Source organism: Anomalospiza imberbis, chromosome 1 (genome assembly GCF_031753505.1).
Source record: "Anomalospiza imberbis isolate Cuckoo-Finch-1a 21T00152 chromosome 1, ASM3175350v1, whole genome shotgun sequence".
NCBI classification, from domain to species: domain Eukaryota; kingdom Metazoa; phylum Chordata; class Aves; order Passeriformes; family Viduidae; genus Anomalospiza; species Anomalospiza imberbis.
In genome coordinates, this window is record NC_089681.1 from 127350961 (window position 1) to 127371211 (window position 20251).

At 38.3% G+C, this 20251-nt stretch overlaps 1 protein-coding gene across 3 annotated transcripts in view; it reads left to right on the forward strand.

The window, feature by feature from the left end:
* SLC25A13 (solute carrier family 25 member 13) overlaps window positions 1-20251 on the forward strand; it is a 99278-nt gene that overhangs the window by 35090 nt on the left and 43937 nt on the right. For all 3 annotated transcript variants that reach the window (XM_068210622.1, XM_068210612.1, XM_068210603.1), the window contains 2 exons: window positions 1061-1176; window positions 14872-15011. In XM_068210622.1, coding sequence (XP_068066723.1) covers window positions 1061-1176; window positions 14872-15011 — 256 coding nt within the window. The remainder of the gene's footprint in view (window positions 1-1060; window positions 1177-14871; window positions 15012-20251) is intronic.

Below are 20251 nucleotides of genomic sequence, written 5' to 3' on the forward strand. Positions count from 1 at the left end.
GGGTTTGTGTGTTTCTTGACATTGGATACACTGAATTTTGTGCTTTTCAGAAATAATCCTTGTTCCCCAGCTGCTGCCACATGAACCCATTAAAGCTACATGCCTGCTACACTGACATAAAGCAGCCTGAGAGGCAGCAATCTTAACTATCCCAGACTGCTAGCAGGCCCTGCCACCACATATTTGATGATTTTAAACTGTACAGCCTAGACATTAAAGAAGCAGGAAAAAGAAGAATAGTTGGCCTTTGCCTCTTTAAGAATAGGAGTTTGATCTCCATTTGAACTCTTGGGTGTGACACAAAGAAATTAGAATGTTCAAGCTCTTTGCTGTTATCAAACGTACTGCTGGAAACAATGCCATGTTGTCTAATTATGTATTTCTGCTTATGAGCTAACTTCTGGAAGGACAACCCTGCTTTTATCTATGCCCTACTACTGTGCTAGTACATTAGGAACCGGGCTGTAATGATGAATTTGAATAAACTGCTCTTGGGCTGAGGAAGAACATGCAGACTACTGATTGAAATCTGTGACTCAACATGAAGGACTGGAGGGCTGTGATGGATGACTAATAAGTTGCTAGCAAACAGATAACACATTCTGATCGGTTTCTTCTGAAGTGAGTGGCAGCATGTAGATCTTGAATGGATTTGCTTTCCAAAAGTGCTAAGTACTGAGTCTTGAGGGAAGTTACTCATGTCTTTATTGGCTCTGTCTTGCCATTGGAGGGAGGTAGGCTCCCCCAGAGGGCAGTTCAGTTAGACATTAAAGTTGAGGTGAGTAGCCATGCTGAGTGTTTTGCTTACTTTATGTTGTGTTGTGACTTGCTGAGAGGAATAATGCCTTGTTCAACAGACATTTCCATTTAGTGATAGAAAGGCTTCCAGAGAGCATTGGGGATAGGGCATTTTAGGTTAAATTTTAATCCCTACTGAATACAGTTTGAACATATTTTGGTTATGGTCTTATTTCTTTTGTATAATCAATATTATATTGTATTTCAGTTTTTTTGCGAGCAAATTGGTTTCATAGCTATTGTTTTTTCCTTCATCCCTTAGGTTGATATCCTTTCAAGAATTTGTGGCATTTGAATCAGTCCTGTGTGCTCCAGATGCATTGTTCATAGTAGCCTTTCAGCTGTTTGACAAGACTGGTAAAGGAGAAGTTACTTTTGGTAAGACATTCTTCAATGTGCATTCTTGATGTAAAAATCCCTACCTATGCCAAACTCTGTTTCACCTTCTGTTACTGTAGGAGACAGTGATTGGTAGTGGAACTACACTAATGCCAAGCAACTTTATGCCTGCACTTGTTTAACCATTTATGTGTGCACAGTATGAAGCCAAGGTCATTGTCATCGTCAGCATTTTCTCTGGAGGACTGGTCACTTCTCTTTTTCTCTTCCCCAACATGCTTGTGCACATCCAGACCAGCAGTGATAGGTGACCATAGGAAATGATTGTAAAACTGCAAGGAAGTTGCCAGAAGACATGGGTGAATGTTAGGTTTGAAATCATTACCCTGAATTATTTTTTGTTTAAATTTGCTATATTTCAAGCTGGCTGACTTCTAAGTCTTAAAACTGTATTCTGTGAGATATTACAGTAATGAATTCATTATTGCATCCCTCTGCCATTCCCTCCCCCTGTAAAATTCAGCTGTGCATTGGAAGTGTGATGTTTGCACTGATAATGGGATGCACTCAGGCCAGTTTGAAACTTGATTAAGAGGACTGTTTCTTTCTAGATATCCTAGATACAGCTTTTGATATCTGCAGGACTATCTCCCACCTGCCTAATGATAAGGGCCATTCAAGTCTGAAAGAAAGATTCAGAATTTAGCAGTTTGGGCTAATTTCTGATATTGAGCTTGCACTTGAAAAAGTATCGGGGATTTTTTTTGCTGAGTACTTACACTGGCTAAAATTGCTATTTCTAGTCTGCTACGTTTTGACATCTTTATTCCTATATATCAAGTTTTAATATTTGGCTATTAAACAGTTCTAAGTAAATGGGAAATTTGATTATATTGACTCTTCTCTCTTTCCGAAATATCTGGTTCACACACACATCCATTGTGTTTTACTAGTATTTCCCACACATGTCTTATGCCCAGTTAAAAAAGCCCTTCTCTTTCCATTTGAACTAACAGGATTCTGTAACCATTGCTTGAAACATCATTGTATTTTTTCTACCATCTGAAAAAATCTGTATTTGAAGTTGTGGCTGGTGAGAAGACTTGCTGTCTCTTCTTGTGTCTCTTTTATTTTTTATTATTTTGGTAGTGTGTTGAGGGTGTGAAAGATGTGCTTTTTGTTTGCAGTATTTCAGAATTTACTACAGATGCTAAAGGATTTTCAGAAAAAAATTCTGCAGATCATAACCTTGATGAAGGAAGTATTTTGTGCCTAACATTTTTGTGTATCTATATGGACAGAGAAGCAGTGAGAGGTGCCATGCTTTTAAAACAGGAGGGAATGCATATTTTACTAGGGTTTTGTTCCAGTGAAGGCAGACCAGAGTTCCTGGAATGCCTGTGATGTGCAGTTTCTTGTCTGCGTCAGAGCCCCTGGTTGCTTGGAGCATTCATTAATAATCTAGGAAGAACTGTATGCGTTTGATCTGAATGCTGAATCAGTCTGACTTAACTTTTTAACTCTTGGCATTCTTGTTCCTATTTTTTCCTGCTGTCACATGCTTCCCTTGGGGTTTGACACAGTGAGTCAAAGGATTTGTTTGGCATTTGAAGTCCATTGAAGTCCTTCTAGTGATGAGAGAAAATCCCATGCCAGGCTGTATTTAAGGTATTTGAAAGAGGAGACATGCCAACATTGACAGAACCTGAGATAGGTTTTGTTTAATTCATTCATCTCCCCTTTTGAAACTGTAGATGTATTTGTAACTTCTGTGTAGTACCTTGTGGCTACCACCCCAGTAAACGCCTGGACTGGGGAGAGTGGAAGAGCTGTCTCAGTGTTGTGGCTTCTCAGCAGAAATGATTGATCTTTAGGCAAGGCTAGTTCCTTATTTTATATCACGAGGATAAAAAAGGAGCTTTATTTTCCTGCTATTATGAAAAAATCCTAATATTTTCATAAATACATTATTAAAATACTGTCCTGTAACTTTGCCACTCAATACCTCCTTCATGCGTCTTTGAGGCTAATTGAGATCTTTTTCCATTCACTTGAATGAGAGTAGTATCAAGTCCTTATCAAGGTTAGGAGACTTAAATAGGGGTTTTGTATACTGTGGAATTACAGTGTGAAAGGAACAGAAGAATAGGGAAAGGATAATTTTTCAGTATACTGCTGCTAGTTATAGTATCTCAAGGCTCTCATTTTAAGTCTCTGTCTCATTTTATTGTTGTAAAGAAACAGCATGGCTTATCTGTGCAGTTGTTTTTTTCTGTACACTAAAATAATGATATAAATATTTTAGCTTATACCAAGCAGAATAGTTCCTAGCAGTGAATTTCACATTTTCTACCATGCAAATCCATCTAACTCTTACTCTTTCACAGATGCTCTTTGGCTTGGCATCTTTGTTAAAGGAATTAGTAATGAGCTTTATGCCAATGAACTTTTACACTGAATGTGAGATCAAGGCTGTAGATATTCAGAGAAATGTTCTGGGTACAGAAGTTCCAATTTAACACTTTGCACTTACTTTTCTTGAAAAGTGCTGCACTCTTACTTTAGTTTCTGGGTTGGAAATGGATTTGCATTTTAGCTGTATGTTGACATCTCAACAATTTTAAATGTTTCATTTCTTTAAAGTGGCAGGTTAACTGTACCTGGTTCTTTGACAGAACTATTACCTATTTAAAAGGGCTGATGTGCCAGCAGTGTGGGTACATGGGGGGATGGGAAGTATTTCTAGTTTATTGCTTTTTGAGGTGAATTAAATGGCCACTAGTAAATTAGTGGCTAGTGGCTAGTTGAGACTACACCTGGCCATTGCATCATGTTGTAGATTTACTTTCTGCTGAAGTGTCAAAGCTTTGACAGTTTGTAAGGAGTTAAAGCTCTCAGCAGGAAAGTTTAAATTTGAGGCAAAGAGCAAACCATTGCTTCTTGCTGTTGAGTGTTGACAGGCACATAAAAGCTGATAATGTAAGTCCAGGGGTTTAAGAGACTTAGTAGAGTTGCTTTTTTGTCGTGTGACTGTATTTTAATGCCTCATTAAAGAATCAGAGTCCTTTGAAATTCTTTACTAGATGGCATTTAAAAAAATGTCAGATGGTTGCATAAAAAAGTGTTTAAAAACGAAGTCATTGTAATGTTCATATCTAATTTTGGATGGGTAAAATAAATGGTGGTACCTAACAGTTCTGAGCTGTGAATAACACAGCAGTGATACCCAGGAACTGGAACTTACCTTTTCTGATACTAGTTCTCACAAGACCTAGTGTAGGGCAAAATAAGCGTTGTCCCTGTTGATTTTGCTAAGAGAGTAAGCAAAGAGCTTACAAAGAGCCACAATAAGAGCTGTGGTTGCCTGAGTCTGTGCTGCCAACCATTATTGAACCTGCTTTAAAGATTTTAATTCTGATTTGTATTAAAGTAGAATTACCCACCAGACAGAAATTCTTGCTCTTGTACTTAGTGAAATGGAGCTGTGGTATAGTGTGTGGTTTTATGGTTTTGGTTTTCTTTTATAGACGTCCTCTAGTTCAATCTGAGGCTGTTTCAAAATGGATGCTCTGTTGTGCTGCTTTGAGAAATATGAGTATGCTGTAAAATGTCAGTCCTTTAATAAAAAAAACAAAACAAAAAAAAACCAACAAAACAACAACCTCCCCCCAAAGCCAGCAAAAACATGAAGGAAATAGAGAATCCAATCCCCAAATTTTTGTTTGTTAAGTGTAGCAGCTGCAGATTCGAACACTGTATTTTGCTTTTGTCTTTAAGCAAAACTTTATTGGCATGTAGACAGCAGCTATTGCTTCTAACAGCTCTCTGCTTCTGTTATTAATAATATCAGTACATTTCTTAGATAAACACATTAATTAAGGATACATCTTACTAAGTGCTCCTGTTAGCTGATACCTGATACTTGGATTGCCTGAATACTTGTTTGTAAACTTTCTAAGAGGACATAGCTCTTAAGAGAAGTTTAAATTGCTCCATAGCTATTGTGATGAGCTTCAGAGTTTTTTTCTCTAAGATAATTCTCTGATATTTTTTTGATATGCAAAAAATTATTACCAGAGTTTCATAATTGCTTTCATGACCAAATAATTAGCATGTGATTGTGGGACGTAGCTCTTGCTTTTGTTACAGAGGATTACTTGTTTTATTTTTTGCTCTGCAATTGCTGGTATGACTTGATTGTTTTTATGGAATCAGTAATTCTTTTTATCTCTTGCACAACACCTATCTTAGTGATGCCCAGCCTGGTACACAGAACACCATGTAAAACAATGTACATGGTAAAGCTAAATCTGAACCAACAAAATAAATTGCTGTAGCTGTAAGCTTTCATCTCTTGATAAACTCCAGTATTTAGTATTTATCAGTGATACTTCCATTGCTGGTTCAAATTCCTTGAAACCAGTTGTAGCTAATGATTTGTTAGCTTACACATCACAGCTTTACCTATACAGTGAAACATTTGCTGATGTATAAATGACAGCTGCCTAGATACAATGGATCCAGTGGCAAGACTGCAGATGTGAAATCTGTTCAGTCTCTGATGTTTTTTGTTGTTTGTACAGTGTTGGATTTGCACAAATAATTGCCAGTTTTAGTTACAAAAGGATGTAAATTAGACTTGTTAGTATATTTATTTTCTTCAAAACAATTTTTGAAATCTTCTCAGACTATTTTTTGAGAATTTAATTTCTAGACATATGTCAACTTGGCAAGTTTTTGTTTTGTTTTTCTCTTTTAACTAAAATTTTATATAACCAGGCAGACTTGGATGCAATCATCTTAAGTAAAAGAGAGCCTGTTAGGATACAAAGGCAATCTGTTGTTCTAAATATTAGGAGAAGCTTTGTCCTATTACACCGTTTAGTTTCATTTGGTCTAGAAAATGCAATTGAGTTTTCTACATCATCCAGAACTGAAATTCAGTGTTTCAGTTTGTTCTTTGTTGTTGGTTTTGTTCTGTTGTTTTGTTGGGGATGGTAAGAGAACCATCAAACAATTCAGACTGGAAGTGACTGTGGTTCAAACCCTTGCAGCACCACCATCGAGACCAGTTGCTCAAGGGGAAATATCTAATCAATGTTTTAAATAATCTCTGAGGCTGGAGACTCTGCAGCCTCTATAAGCAAGCATTTCCCAGCATTTGATCACTATTATAGTGGAAAACTAAATTCCTGATGCCTGGTTGGGATTGCCAATGTTCCAGCTTGAATCCATTGCCTCTTGTCCTGCTACTGTGCATCTTTGTCTTCCCTTCATCTGTTGGGTAGATGCAATGAGCTCCAGACAACAGTGAGCTCCTCCTTTAGATCTCCCATCTCCAGGCTAAGAAAACCCCATTCTATTAGCCTCTCTATGCATGTCACATGCATCATCCCCCAGCTGCCTTGTATGGAGAAAATAGAAGTGATGTTCTGTTTTTGTTAGCAGGTTGTGCTGTTTACCTTGGTGAAATTGGGTTTTTTGGGTTTTTTTAAATTGTTATTATTACTCAGTGCAAGAGGAGTAGATTTATTTTTTATGCCCACAGGGGGCCTAGCACTTTTCAAACTTGAAGTCTTAGGGTGCTGACAGTTTGTTGCTAACTTCTAATGAGGCCAGGAAAGGTAATAAAAAAATGTAAGGCTGTTGCTAATGAACTGAAATTATGGATAGCCATAGTTCAAGAAGAAATATTTTTAAGGGATTGCATTCTGGAAAATTTCTGAAGACATTTTAAGTAAGCAAATTATGTAACATTCCGTGTGTAGATGCATGTTATTCCTCCTTACATAAAGTGGAGACAGAAGAAGCAAACAAGCTTGAATCCAGAGTCCTACTTGCTGAGGGTGAGGGTACTTTTGGAAAGAGCCTGCTTTTTTGATTTTTGCTTATCCTTTTTCATACAGGATGCTGTATGAATATGTCATGAGAAAGTGAATTAGTAATTTTCATAAGTGACAAGGGTACAAACAACCAGAGCAGGGGGAAGGTAAGAGGATAAAAAAAGACAACAGTTTCAGCAGATTTGTGAAATTGAAGCTTATCTTGGATTTTTTTTTGACTGGGAAAAATCATGAAGGCACAAGCACGTTCTGTGTAATAGTGTTTTCATTAATGTGAAATTAATCTACAAGACTGCTCTGTCCTTGTTGAAAAGTTTGGATAGGGCAATGAATTATGTTCAGTAGCTAGTGTGTCTCTCCTGAAAGAGAATGCATGCTGAACATTTTTTAGGATTGGTATTGGAGTTCGTGGTTAGCTGGTGGCATTTTGGGGGATCTGTTTGATTGTTGTATTCTTTGAAGTCTACTTACACATTTGATAGACATTTATTTTCCAATACTGGTGTTCATCTCACCTCTGTGTACAGGTGCTGTACAGCCTTTGTTGCTTCTTTCAGCTACAAAATGGTGGTGGTTCCCATCGGAACAGAAGTGACCAATTTTAGTGGGAGACTCCAGACTCCTGATTCTCTATCCTGCTGTGGCTGCCTCTGAGGATGCTGGCACTCCACTGGGGCTGTCGCAATACAGTCTTTTTTAATGCCTGAGGGTGTGCCAATGCATTTTCTAGGAGCAGCTCAACAAGTATCATAAGCTTTTGCTTCTCACTGATGGGCTCCAGATGTTAGTATGTTATCTGGAGGTGAAAAATCATCAATTTTTTTATATATGTGGACCTTTATTGCACTTATTTAATGATCAGCTTTTATTACAAAAAGAACTACTCTGATTTTTGAAACTTTTTAAGTGATATATGAGTGTTTTCTGAATGACTGAATGCAGATACATGGGAATATAAGATTGGCATGTGTGTGTGTTTTATGGTATCTTATCAGAGATCTAAAGAACTGCTTGGAAGATGTTCCAGTTCGGTGGGTTAAAAATCCTCTTTTTACGGAAGACCAACTGTAGATTTGCACAATTGACTATAATGGCTCCAATTTTAAAAGACAGAGGTAGCAGAGAGCACTTCCAATTGGTGGGATAGTTCAAGAATACTGCATGCTCAGATGGTAAAATATTGTGCTTTCTGCTGCTACTTCATGCTACTTAATAAGAAAAAAAATAGGTGTGGGAAGGGTGGGAACATGCCAATTTGAGAGTCAGTTTCAACTGTATGAGGTCACTTTTTAGTTAACAGAGTAACTCTTTGGTAAGTTGAGGGTCAGCCATCTGTATATCCTGTTGGAAAAAAAAGCCCAGCATGATTACTAGGCAGCGCTTGGGCAGGAACCAAAAGCTTCTACACCAGAACATATTTTAAACCATGTCAGGAGCTGTATATGACTTTAAGCTTGCTTTTTATTGATATTTTTCCCCATCCCATTTTCAAACTGGCCTGGAATTGCAGATTAGAAAGTAGAAACTTCAGCAAATTCTAAGAGCCAGAAAAGTGTTTTATTATTACAGATTTTAATATGAAATTTCAGATAGCAAAATACACATATTTTTGTGGTGTGTGTAATTTAGTTTTCTAAATTGGAAAATCTGCTGTTACCTAGCAGTTAATGACTATTTTTTCCTAACATTTGGAATTCAGGACCTGATTTAAGAAGCTGATAAAAGAAAACAAAACTGAGAATATGTTGGAAGTGCTCAAAGTGAAAATTACAGTTTAGATAGGTTTGAGGGGAGATAGTTAGACATTTTAATTGAACTAAAATAGTTTTCTACTAATACAGTACTGTTGTGGGAGTACATTTTGTGGTGTATTTGAAATTGAAGTATTTAAGTGAGGGAAAATGTGTGTTAATGCTTTGCAAGAGATTTTTTTTTCAATATCTATCTAAGCAAAATAGCTGTTAAAGACATAGAGCTTTCAAGTCTACGCTGGAAAGTAAAGTGTAAAGTTCATGGTTATTTCTTTGAGCCCAGAGTTTACTTTTATCACTTTGGTTGGCATATTAAATTGCTGTAGGAAACAAAGATGTGAATTGTGAAATAAGTTTTTTATTGCTGGACAGTTACAGTGAAATTAGTCCCTGTTGGTGTAAGAAAAAGGTGTTGATTCAGTCTACATTTGAAAAATATACTTGCAAAAATAAATAGTTTGAAAGAATTTCAGATTTAATATGTCAGAGACTTACGGACTATACCCAGTAAAGATTGAAGTAGCTTGTTCTGTTAAGTGACTTTCCTTAGACACAAAATACAGTGGAATAATGACTTTCAGAGTTTTCCTTTTAAAATCTAAGTTTATAAGTCCAAATTTCACTTGGAGAATATTGGTGGTCCTTTTTGTGTCAAGTGTGTCTGTAGTTATTCCAAAGCAAGCTTTATTTCTGTTTTACTTCTTAATCACAGGAAATGGAATGTCATAGGAATGAAAATGAAATGGAATCACAGGTATGAAAATGTGAATGCAGCATGCTTGTTTGTGCAATAAGCATTTAAAAATACACATCAGTACACTGCAGAGAAGAAGGTTCCCAGCACTTAAAGGACCAAAAACCCCCACTGTAAATCAGCAGGCAGATCACCTGGAGATAAAATAAAACAACTCTTTCATGCAGTGATCAGAAACGAATGGCAAGGTTGCTATTTTTTAGTTAGAGACCAGGGAGGGACAAACAATTATTTGTTTTAGGACCTTGCAATTTGTTTTAAAATTCAGTTTCAATGTTTAATTTTTTAAAAGATTGATAAAAGTGACAGCATGGATTTCTGAAAATGAGTGTTTAAAATCTTCAACCTATTGCTTGTTTTGTTTTCTAACAGCTCTGGTTCAAACAATGCAAACACTCAAATGGTTGTTTCTTTTGCTACCTTTAGATTGATTTTGTGCTGTTACGGCTCTTGACATTGAAGCCTTAACATTTTGCTTTTTTAGAACTAAAGCAATTAAACAGTGTTCTGAACTGGATTTTAAAGCTTCCATTTATCAGATATTTTGATTAAATACTTGTTTAGGATCAAAGCACAGTTGCCCAGAGAAGTTATGGCATCTCTGTTATTGGAGGTATCCACAGAATCACGGATTGGGTTAGGTTGGAAGGGACCACAGCAGGTCATCTGGTCCAACCTTCCTGCTCAAGCAGGGTCATCCCAGAGCACATGGCACAGGATTGTGTCCAGATGGATTTTGAGTATCTCCCGTGAGGGGGACTCTGCAGCCTCTGTGGGCAATCTGCTTCAGTGCTCAGACACCACCCACACAGTAAATAAGTTCTTCCTTATGTTCAGGTGGAACCTGGTGAATAAACAATACTGGGGCAAGTGTTGTATCTTGGGGAACACCACTAGTGACAGGCCTCCAACTACACCCTGTGCCAGTGATTATGACCCTCTGGGACTTCAATGTTCCCTTACCCTGATGTTCTGAGTCAGAAATTAATGAGGGGGTATTCAAACCTCATCTGGCCATGGCCCTGAGCAACCTCTTCTGGTTGGACTTTCTTTGCCTGGTGGCTGGACTCCATGAAATCCAGATGTCCTTTCCATTACAAATTATTCTGTTGCTCTGAAACAGGTTCCTTTAAAAAAAAAAAGTCTAAACAGACATCATTACTCCTAGATACTGAAGCACACCTCAGCTTCTCTGTGTTTTGCTGTGTTTAGTTAAGTGATTTGTGGATAGCTGTGGAACTTCTAACTGCAGGTTTAATGCAAGACTACATTTTATTCATTGTCTATTTTTATTTTAATACTAGACCTAGATGATTAGGAGATGACACTGTTAGAACTGAACAATAACGGAGTGAGTTCTGGTACATAATTGGGTACCTTTTGATGGTTAAATCACAAATTAAAACATTTCAAATTTTTTGTGTAGTATGAATGGTTTTTAATGTCTGAATTGGGCAATCTGTCTACAGATGAGACTTGAGTCAGTAATGTGGTATATGAATGGGTAATGAGACCTAGCAATGGAAGAGGAAGAAGATTTTTCACTGGGCATAGGAATTTGTGCACCATAAATTGCAAAAAGGAAGTATGGGGTATGTGTAAAAATGCAGTGGCAAAGAGGATACCACATCTCATGGCATCAAAGAATCAGTAGAAGCACAGTAGGCAATTTTCCAGTCAGCTGCCTGCACTGTGTAATCCAACATGCATTCTGTCAGAAAAGCATCTGGTAGTAGTTGCCAAGTCATATTGACATCAATATACAGTATGATTGGGAAAAGATCAAGTTGTGTGGGTTCTCTTACTGTAGCTACACTAATGCAGTAGTCTGTGTTTTCCAGGTCATAGGAAAAATTAAGTGCACATCTTTAACTTGGAATGTTTGGAGTGATACTTGTACTTACATGAACTTCTGAGACATGCTTGTGGCCTTTAATCTCTAAAACAGACAAGGGAATGCAAATGGTTTGGATAGAGACCTTATTATATTCCAAATTGGCTTGATGAAGTTTTCACTTTCATTGCTGTGCATTCCTTTACCTTTTGTAATGCCAATAATTAAATATTGTATTTAGTCTGAAGTTACCATTCTTTTCACTTCTTGACATTTGGGCATGTCTTGGTCGTGTGCCCTTGCAGCCCAGAAAGCCAAACGTGTCCTGGGCTGCATCAAAAGCAGCATGTCCACCAGGGTGAGGAGGAGATTCTGCCCCTCTACTGTGTTCTGGCGAGACTCTACCTGGAGCACTGCATCCAGCTCTCGGGTCCCCAGCACAGGAAGAACATGGACCTGCTGGAGCATGTCCAGAGGAGGAAACCCATGGTTAAAGGGATGGAGCGCCTCTCCTCTGATGAAAAGTGGAGAGAATTGGGATTGTTCAGCCTGAAGCAGAGGAGGCTTTGGGGTGACCTCGTTGCAGCATTCCAGTACCTGAAGAGAGCCTACTAGATAGGAAAAGGGATAATGGTTTTAAACTGGGAAAGAATAGGTATAGGTTAAATATATGGATGAAATTCTTTACTGTGGGGATGGTGAGACACTAACAGGTTGCCCGGAGAAGTTGCGGATGCCCCATCCCTGGAATTGTTCAAGGCCGGGTTGGATGAGGCTTTGAGAAACATGGTCTAGTGAAGGGTGTCCCTGCCTATGGCAGGGCGGTTGAAGCTGGATGATCTTTAAGGTCTCTTTCAATCCAAACCATTCTATGATTGTATGTTTCATTTTCTTGAGATGGAATTTTAATTTGGGGCTCCAGCCAAGGAGGGTTTACAGGACATAGAGCTGGAGGAGCAGGATACATTGTTCCTTCAAGGTGGCTAATGCATGATAATAAATTAAAATGAAATTACAGGGGGATATTCAAAGAAGACTGCAACTTTCCTATGTTAACAATTTGAAGTAAGAATTGTGTGGAGCCTTGCCCATCAAAACAAATTGAGACTCATTTTATACTTGCTAAGGTTCTGCTGTCTTTTACCTTGCATCAGGTAAGAATGTACCTTTTTTCTTTGACAAAGACAACTCTGGAGTCCAGCCAAACATAGCTTTTAGTAAGTAATGATTTGTTCCTAATCTCATCCACACAGTATCAGTGGCTTGCTCTGAGGAAATTCCGGAGATGGGATGAGAGGGAAGGAGGAAGCAGATGAACATCTGATTTCTCTGTGAATGTCTTTATTTCACTGGAAAAGGAGTGGTTACTACCAGAAAGAGACAACCTTTATTTCCTCTTGTATGCAGGCAAGACAAGCTGTCTTTTTCATGCCTGTTGCCTTCTTTGAAGAAAGTCTGGCAGAAAGCAACTTTATAAATGTGATCTTCAGTGACATGTGGCAAGGTGCCTTGAGCTGTGTCAGTAGGAAGCACCCTAAATGAAAGACTTCAAGTAGAGGGATAGGACCTCACCCTGAACCAATAGACTTTCTCTCCCACTGCCTTGAGAGCAGAATTTTGCTCTGGGAGAATGTTGGCAGGCAAGATCCAAGCTGCCTGTGATGGAGCTTAAGACATGAATGAACAATGGGGCTGTCCTGGGGGCATTGACTATGCTTGGAGAAAATTCTCATAGGACATTAGGACTTGGAGTTACAAATTTTATGAATTTGAGGTTAACTGGGGCTAGACTTTCTATTTGTAGGTTAAATCCAACTTGCTCTTTCACCACTGATTTCCTGGGATCATTGGGTGCTGTGTTTTTAAAGCTGAAACTACAGACTAGGTTATGAGATGGGAAGAGGTCTGCAGTTTCATTTCTGCTCTCTCTGTGAAGCCTTGCTTTCGATCAAGCTGTTCTTGTGGGTAATACCATGTGCAGGGCTTTTGGGTCAGTGCAGCAGGACACAAGCCCCTTTCATCTCTTTGTGACTGTTTTTTTTTTCTGTGTCTTTATTCTTTATTTACCTGGGCTCTTCCTGACATCTTCCTGGCTCTCAGCTGTGCCACTTCACTCTCACTTTTTCCTGCTTCCTTGCCTAAAAGAGGGGATTCCACCCTGGCTGCATTTTCCCAAGTCAACAGAGCTGTTGTGCCTGCCTGAACTGAACATGCCCAGGAGACACGACCTCATCGCCCCAAGGAGTCAGCTCCTACCTTTGCTTGTGGCACTGGAATGAAGTGGAAGGTGGCTCCCAGTCCTGCCTGGCAGGCAGAGGCTGGCTCCAGTGGGGTGATTCCCAGCTTGTTCTGAACACAGGCAAGCACTAAGCTGTGCTGATTTCCTCAACCCCAGGCACCAGCCGTACTTGGGAACTGGCTTACAGCTCTGGTGCTTGCAGAGACAGACAGGAGCTCGTGGTTTGGACTCCTGGTCTTTCTTCCACAAAGCGTGAAGGGAGCAGACCAGCTCCTGGCCCAGCCTGTGGGTAGGGAGTGACTCCTGGGAACCATCTCTCCATGCTCAAAGGAGCTCACAGGAGACAAGAACTGGCTCTTGGCTTGAGTTGCTGGAAGAGTCAGACGGCAATTAGGAGGGCATAGAGCAGCTGGGAACCTCTCGCCTTGAGCTTGTCTTCAGAGGATATCTTTGCCCTATTTTTTTGGCTGAGACAAAACTATCACATTGAAGTGGGCGCTGTCCTTTGAGACAAGTACTGGCTCAGATCTCATTGCTGTTTTCATTACTTAGAGTATATGCTGTCTAGTTGCAGAAATTTAAGGTCCTTACTGATTGTGTACCAGATAGTTGCTTTTTCACAGAAACTGCTGTGTATTACCAGTCTGCCAAGTGTGTAGTAAGCTGTTGCCCAGTTGTAACTACTAAATATGAAGCTTGTATTTAGGTGTGATCATACTTGTCATGCTGTCCCCCTCCTTGTAGAAGAGATTTAGGTTTAAAATCTGCATAGTGATGGGGATAAGTTTTTATTCCTGCCTGCCATGTCTCACCCCATCCCCTATCCTGCTTCTCAGTGCTCCATAAGTAAATCCAGAGAAGTGGATCTTGGAATAATGGTATTTTTGTAATTGATTTGTTTGAATGTGAAGAGCTCTGGAAAAAATTCAAAAGCATGAAGTGTAGTGATACAAAACTTTCATTGTTAGCAACTTGAAAAGATTATGCTGAAAATCAGTTATCTTTAGTCATCTTGTTATAAACTGTCTTTTAATTTTAATCTTCCCTTGTTTTAATTTGAAACTTGAAATATCTGAGTTCCTTTTGATTAAATGTTGTGGATATAAAACTTCACAAATAAAAATATTATTCAGAAACTATTTGTGAGGGTGATGATTTGGGTAAACAAAAAACATTAGGTTTACTTTACAATATGTTACTAATTTATATGAACAGTATTGCTTTCCTGTTATAAAATACCATATTTGTTTATATGTTTATCTCTATTGTTATTTTATTTTATTACTAAATGAACACTTTTCTTTTCTTCCCAGAGGATGCTAAACAAGTTTTTGGCCAGACCACAATTCATCAGCACATTCCTTTTAACTGGAATTCAGAGTTTGTACAGCTGCATTTTGGAAAGGATAGAAAAAGACACCTAACATACGCGGAGTTCACTCAGTTTTTACTGGTGGGTCTAACGGTTTGTCAAGAGTAATAAGAAGGATGCAAGAATCAAAGTATTTGCAAACTTGCCAAATATCATGCTGGTAACAAAGTTGAAATACATACCTGCTGCAGGCTCTTACAGTCAGAGTGCTGGACTTGTATGATATGTTGATAAATAGGATATGCAATTGGTAAAACTACTGATTCAGGCTAACTGTTTTTTTTTTCCTTTTCCTTTGTTTTTGCACCTGTATGCGGAAGGTGATTTTTTTCTACACTGTTGTGTAGACATAGTCATGAAATTAAAAACCTAGACTTTGATGTCTGGAAATCTGTATTTTTAAATCTACGAGTCAAAGAATGTTAAATAACAGTATTGAGCATTTTGGACTCAACTTGCCAGACTTGTATTAAGAAGTACTTCTGTCTGTAAACGGCATGTTTACCAACCATATATTTAATTCAGAGCTGATATCCAGTAATATTTGTTAAAAGCCATTTCCATACACTTTACTTTTGATCTTTTTTGAATTAAGCTTGTCTTAGCGAGGGAAAATTTTCTTGTAGCATATAGAGAATAAAATACTACTTTTTGCAAGGAATCCTTGGCTATTCATACTTTTGGGTACTTTGTTACAGGAAGTAAAATATTATGCTAATAAAAAAAACCCCAATTATCTGTATTTCAGCAGTACTGTTAAAAATAGTCTTCAGTAGGAAAAGAGGTGAAACACGTGAGTTTCTTATTTGTATTCCTCCTGAATACTTAATGCCTGTATTAGTATTTTCACTAGAGAATTTTAAAATGGGAACCTGCTTCAAGACTGCCAGGTTTCCTTTTTTCTTGTTTACATAAGTATGTTAGTTCACAGTGGGAGGTGGTATCATTTTGATGAGGAATAATTAAGATAATGCTATTGAGACAAATGTTACAAATTGACTTTGTAGAACAGAGCCTAATTAACTTTGTATGAAGAGGACGTCAGGTATCACATGATTAAATCATATTCCCTTAGGCTTTGTATTGACTATTGTAACTCCTAAGTAGCTAAGACATAAACCAGTTTTGTGACAGAAATAGGAATCAGAACCTCTTTTGAATGAAAAAGAAAATGTGCTACTTGATTAGGAAAAAATGCCTCTGGCAATGTGTTCTGGTATCTTCTTCCAACTACAGCATAAGCCTCGGAAATGTATCCTGATTTTGGTGATTTAAAGTCATAGTTTTAACAAAGTACCAGTCCTGTTTGCCTTATCTATTTGCTTGGAGATCTGAGGAAAACATGTAGAAAAACAGAATAAAAATATGGCACTTTCTCACCATTAAAAAAAGAAAAGAAAAAATGTGTATGTAAGGGTTGTTGAGAGATGTTAAGAGAGGTTAAAGAGCTGGTAATAGTAAGGCTGAGTATTTGGACTATTTGGGTTCTTTTGTCATTTTAACTTGAATTAGGAAATGAAAGCACTAATGGAGGAGTTTTCTAATTCTGGAGATTAGTCCTAACTATTAGGCTTTCTCATCTTGTGGAGAGATGTTCCTGTTATCTGAAATGACTTTTCTTGGATAAGATGATACTGTGGGGATAATTGGTTGTGATAGAAGATGTCAGTGGTCCTAATGAACCAGCCAGCCCTTTTGGTAATGATCCGTATAGGTCAGAGCATAAACCAGGAGAATAAGGTTGACAATTCTGGGTGTCTCCAGAGAGGTGAGATACACTCAGGAAAAATTCTAATGCTGCTAATAAAGATGCTCTCAGCATTGGTGCAGGCAGCAAGGATTTTCAAATAAATTAATTGTTCTAAGACTACTGAAGCTGCCTATTGTCAGTACAAACTATTGGGATGCTCAGTCAGTCACAGTAGTTGGGCACATCTGTTTACCCACTTTCTAGAACTGTAAATCCTTGAATCACATAGGTTTCCCTGCTGATTCTTGCCTTGCAGCATTGTATTACAGATGCTGAAGTTTGGGCACAGAAATGGCTCTTGGCACAAAGTGGAGAGTTACTGTTCACAGGCGTGGAAATCTTCCTTTAAGCTTTGTAACCTTTGGTATACAGCTTTTCCTTCTGACATTCTGCCTGTGCATGATTCAGTCTTTTTAGTCTGATGTCTAGACCTTGGACCTTAGACAGCAGGAGACCACAGTGGATACCAAATTACCTTTCTGCATTCCTGATGTGTGAATGCACTTTACATTGCACTTAACATGGACCAGATGGTCCTGTAAGGCACTTCAGGTACTGCTTTGTAAGTACAATGCAATTTTCAACTTTTAATGGAATAATCTAGCTAGATTCATTCCTTTACATTGGGTCCTATTATGTCACATAAACTTGTCCCATTATCATTATCTGTTGCAGCATTTGGACTAATCATCACTTCTGGCAAAGCTCAAGGTAGTTGGAAAATAACATGAGTATGTTTTATCCATGCAACAGATTGATCTCTTGTGGCTTTAAATATGAAGTCTTTATGTGGGATTCTGAATATTTATATTCTTCCAGCACTTCTTCAGTCTGCAATAAGAGAGATGCCTGAAAGTATAGCCTTCAAACTCTTTGGCTCTAATACAGTTAACAATCTATTTGCATTAGCTTAGAGCTCAAGGTGTGTTGTTTTACCTTGCTCATTTGCTAGTTTAAAATTAGCTCATCTATCTGTACTATATATCCATCATATGTATCTGTTTGGATATGGTAATGTTCCATCATCACTTAAGTGGCAGGTCTGCCTTATGAAGAGCAACATCACCCCCTTTCTCAGCATGCAAAATCTATTCCACACAATGAATTTTAACATATGCTTATATGTGGACCTGGTAAAACCATTTCTGCATTGTCTGGGAATTTATTTACACCCAGAATATTAGTTGATGAAGTAGTAGTCTCTATAATTGAACCTTGGGATCTACTCCAGTGGCAAAGATTGTGTTGTATCTGATGACTTGTAGATCCATTGGGATGGAATGCGAACATAAATTTCTATCTAAGTGGAAGGTAAAGAAGCTTTTAATGAGCTTTAAGTGAAAGCTGAGGTAAAATCTCTAGATAGGAAATAATTTCATTAGAATTCTGGTGCCAGCATGCCTGCCATGATGTATGAATTAATTTTTCACAAAGTCTTATGCTACGTGGGATAATTCTGGACTTCCAGCATCAAGGAAGATACTTGTTTTCTATGTATATCTATGTTTACAGAAAGCCTAGTTGGAGAAGGTTCTTTAGGATGTGTAATTTGTATTGCAAAGTAACGAGGATTGTATTTATTTAAACCTGAGTCTGTCTAGATAAAATAATATGGAACTGAAATAAAATTTATAACTATAAATAAAATAATAAAATTATTGCAAGTCAGATAGAATCTCTGAAGACTACAGCTTTGCTTTATTGTTTTTCAGTTTTTTTAATGATATTTTTTATATTTGCTGCTTATACACAACATATATTACAAACATCTGATAAAGAATTTCCTGATAAATTGCCAGTAGCTAGTGAGCTCATTTTGAAACATAGTTATGCTGTGAGTTGTCTCAGCTTTTAGGCATGGAGGCTGAGGGAATGGATAGCCTTTTGAGGTAAACACAAGGAGGTTATTGCATTGATATGCACTGTGCATTGATTAGAAAAGTGACATGTCTGGTTTGTTTGTGACAGCAGAGATTGTTTGTTACCATGTGATTGTCTACGTGTTCTTGTGTGCCATGCTGCTGCCATCCATGGTCATGGTTTGGGAATGTTGTGGCTAAGATCCCTGTGCTTCTTTCTTCTTGGTGTAACTGGAAAATGTGTAGCACTGCTCAAAATAACCATAGCCTAAAATGACCTTTCTGAGGTCAGTCTTCTTTATCTATGTGCAGTATGTGTAAACCATTTTGACCTGGAACTTAGTTTGTGAGCTAAGGAGGAGGTGTGAATAGGGAGTTGCAGAAGACTGGCATCATCCTACTCATAGTTTTGTCTTGCTGTCTGTCTACAGCTAAATGGCTGTTTTCTGGCTGACAAGAAGATGGGTAAATGGCAGCACCAGGACCTTGACAATGTGTTTAAACAAGTGGGATAATTCTCTCCAGTGGTTTCCAGTTTACCAAGAAAATTGGAAAGAATCACATTAGCAAGGAGAGGATGGGGTGTTTTGGCTTGTTCTCAGCTGTAGTACTAGCAGCCTTTTTGCAGTAAGCTGGGTGATGACAACAAACACGTGCTTGATGCACCTCTTTGGAGCACGAGCCCTGCTTTGTTCTGTGGCTAAGGCATCACTGTCAGCTAAGGTCACACCAATGGTACAATACCTCCAGACTCACTGATGGGTGTACAGAGACAGGAACAGTTTGGACTTCTGCAAGTGGTGTCCAAGTTTTTTTACTGCATTTTAGTGTTGGATTCTGCCAGTGAAACTCTGCCAACAGTTTCAGTAGTTAAAACAATTTGAATGAGGGAAGGAGAAGAAAGCAACATGCGCGGTTTGCCACGTAATCCTTCTGCTAAATACAATTATTTTTTCTATGGTGGTGCTTTCATTTATTGACAAACATTTTTGTTCATTTGTTTATACCTGCTAGGTGATAAGTATTTAGGATACAGGCTTTATTATACTTAACTCCTCTGCAGAGCTCTCTGCCTCCAAGTAGTTGTCTGCCTCAAGCTGATGAAGCCTTTTTGTGTTTTTGTGCTCATCTCACCATAAACCTTCCAAAATTGCTTCCTTCCAAATTTCTGTTGAAATTGTAGTCTCAATTGGAGTGAAGTAAGAACTTGCATGGCTGCATCCAGCCAGAGTGAGTTTTATTGCTGAATTGTAACACTTCAGCATAGGGGTCTGTAATGTAAAGAAAACGTGGCTGAACTGAAATGGTACGACTTCAAATTATAACTCCCACAAGTGTTTCCCATCAAAAGAAGAAATTTCAGATTAATTCTGGAGTGAAACATTGATCAGTCTTTCCCCCTCACCCCTTTCCTCCCTCTGCCTAATATATTAGGAGGTTTTCATCATACAGGGAGCAGTGCTGTAATTAGAAACTAGGACCAAAACAGGCGAAGTTCAGAAGGCTGAAATAAAAAGACAAGCATGGTTTGCGTGGCAGTGTGAACTGAGTGAATAGAAGGAGGGAGGGATGGCATCTGCAGGCCTCTGTCAGGTCTGATCCTACTCCATCTGAATTTTTCTTTTACCCTTCATTCTTTATTTCCTTGAATGCTGCTGTGAGACAAATATCAACTTACAGGAGATGATATTTACTGATACTTCATGATGGTG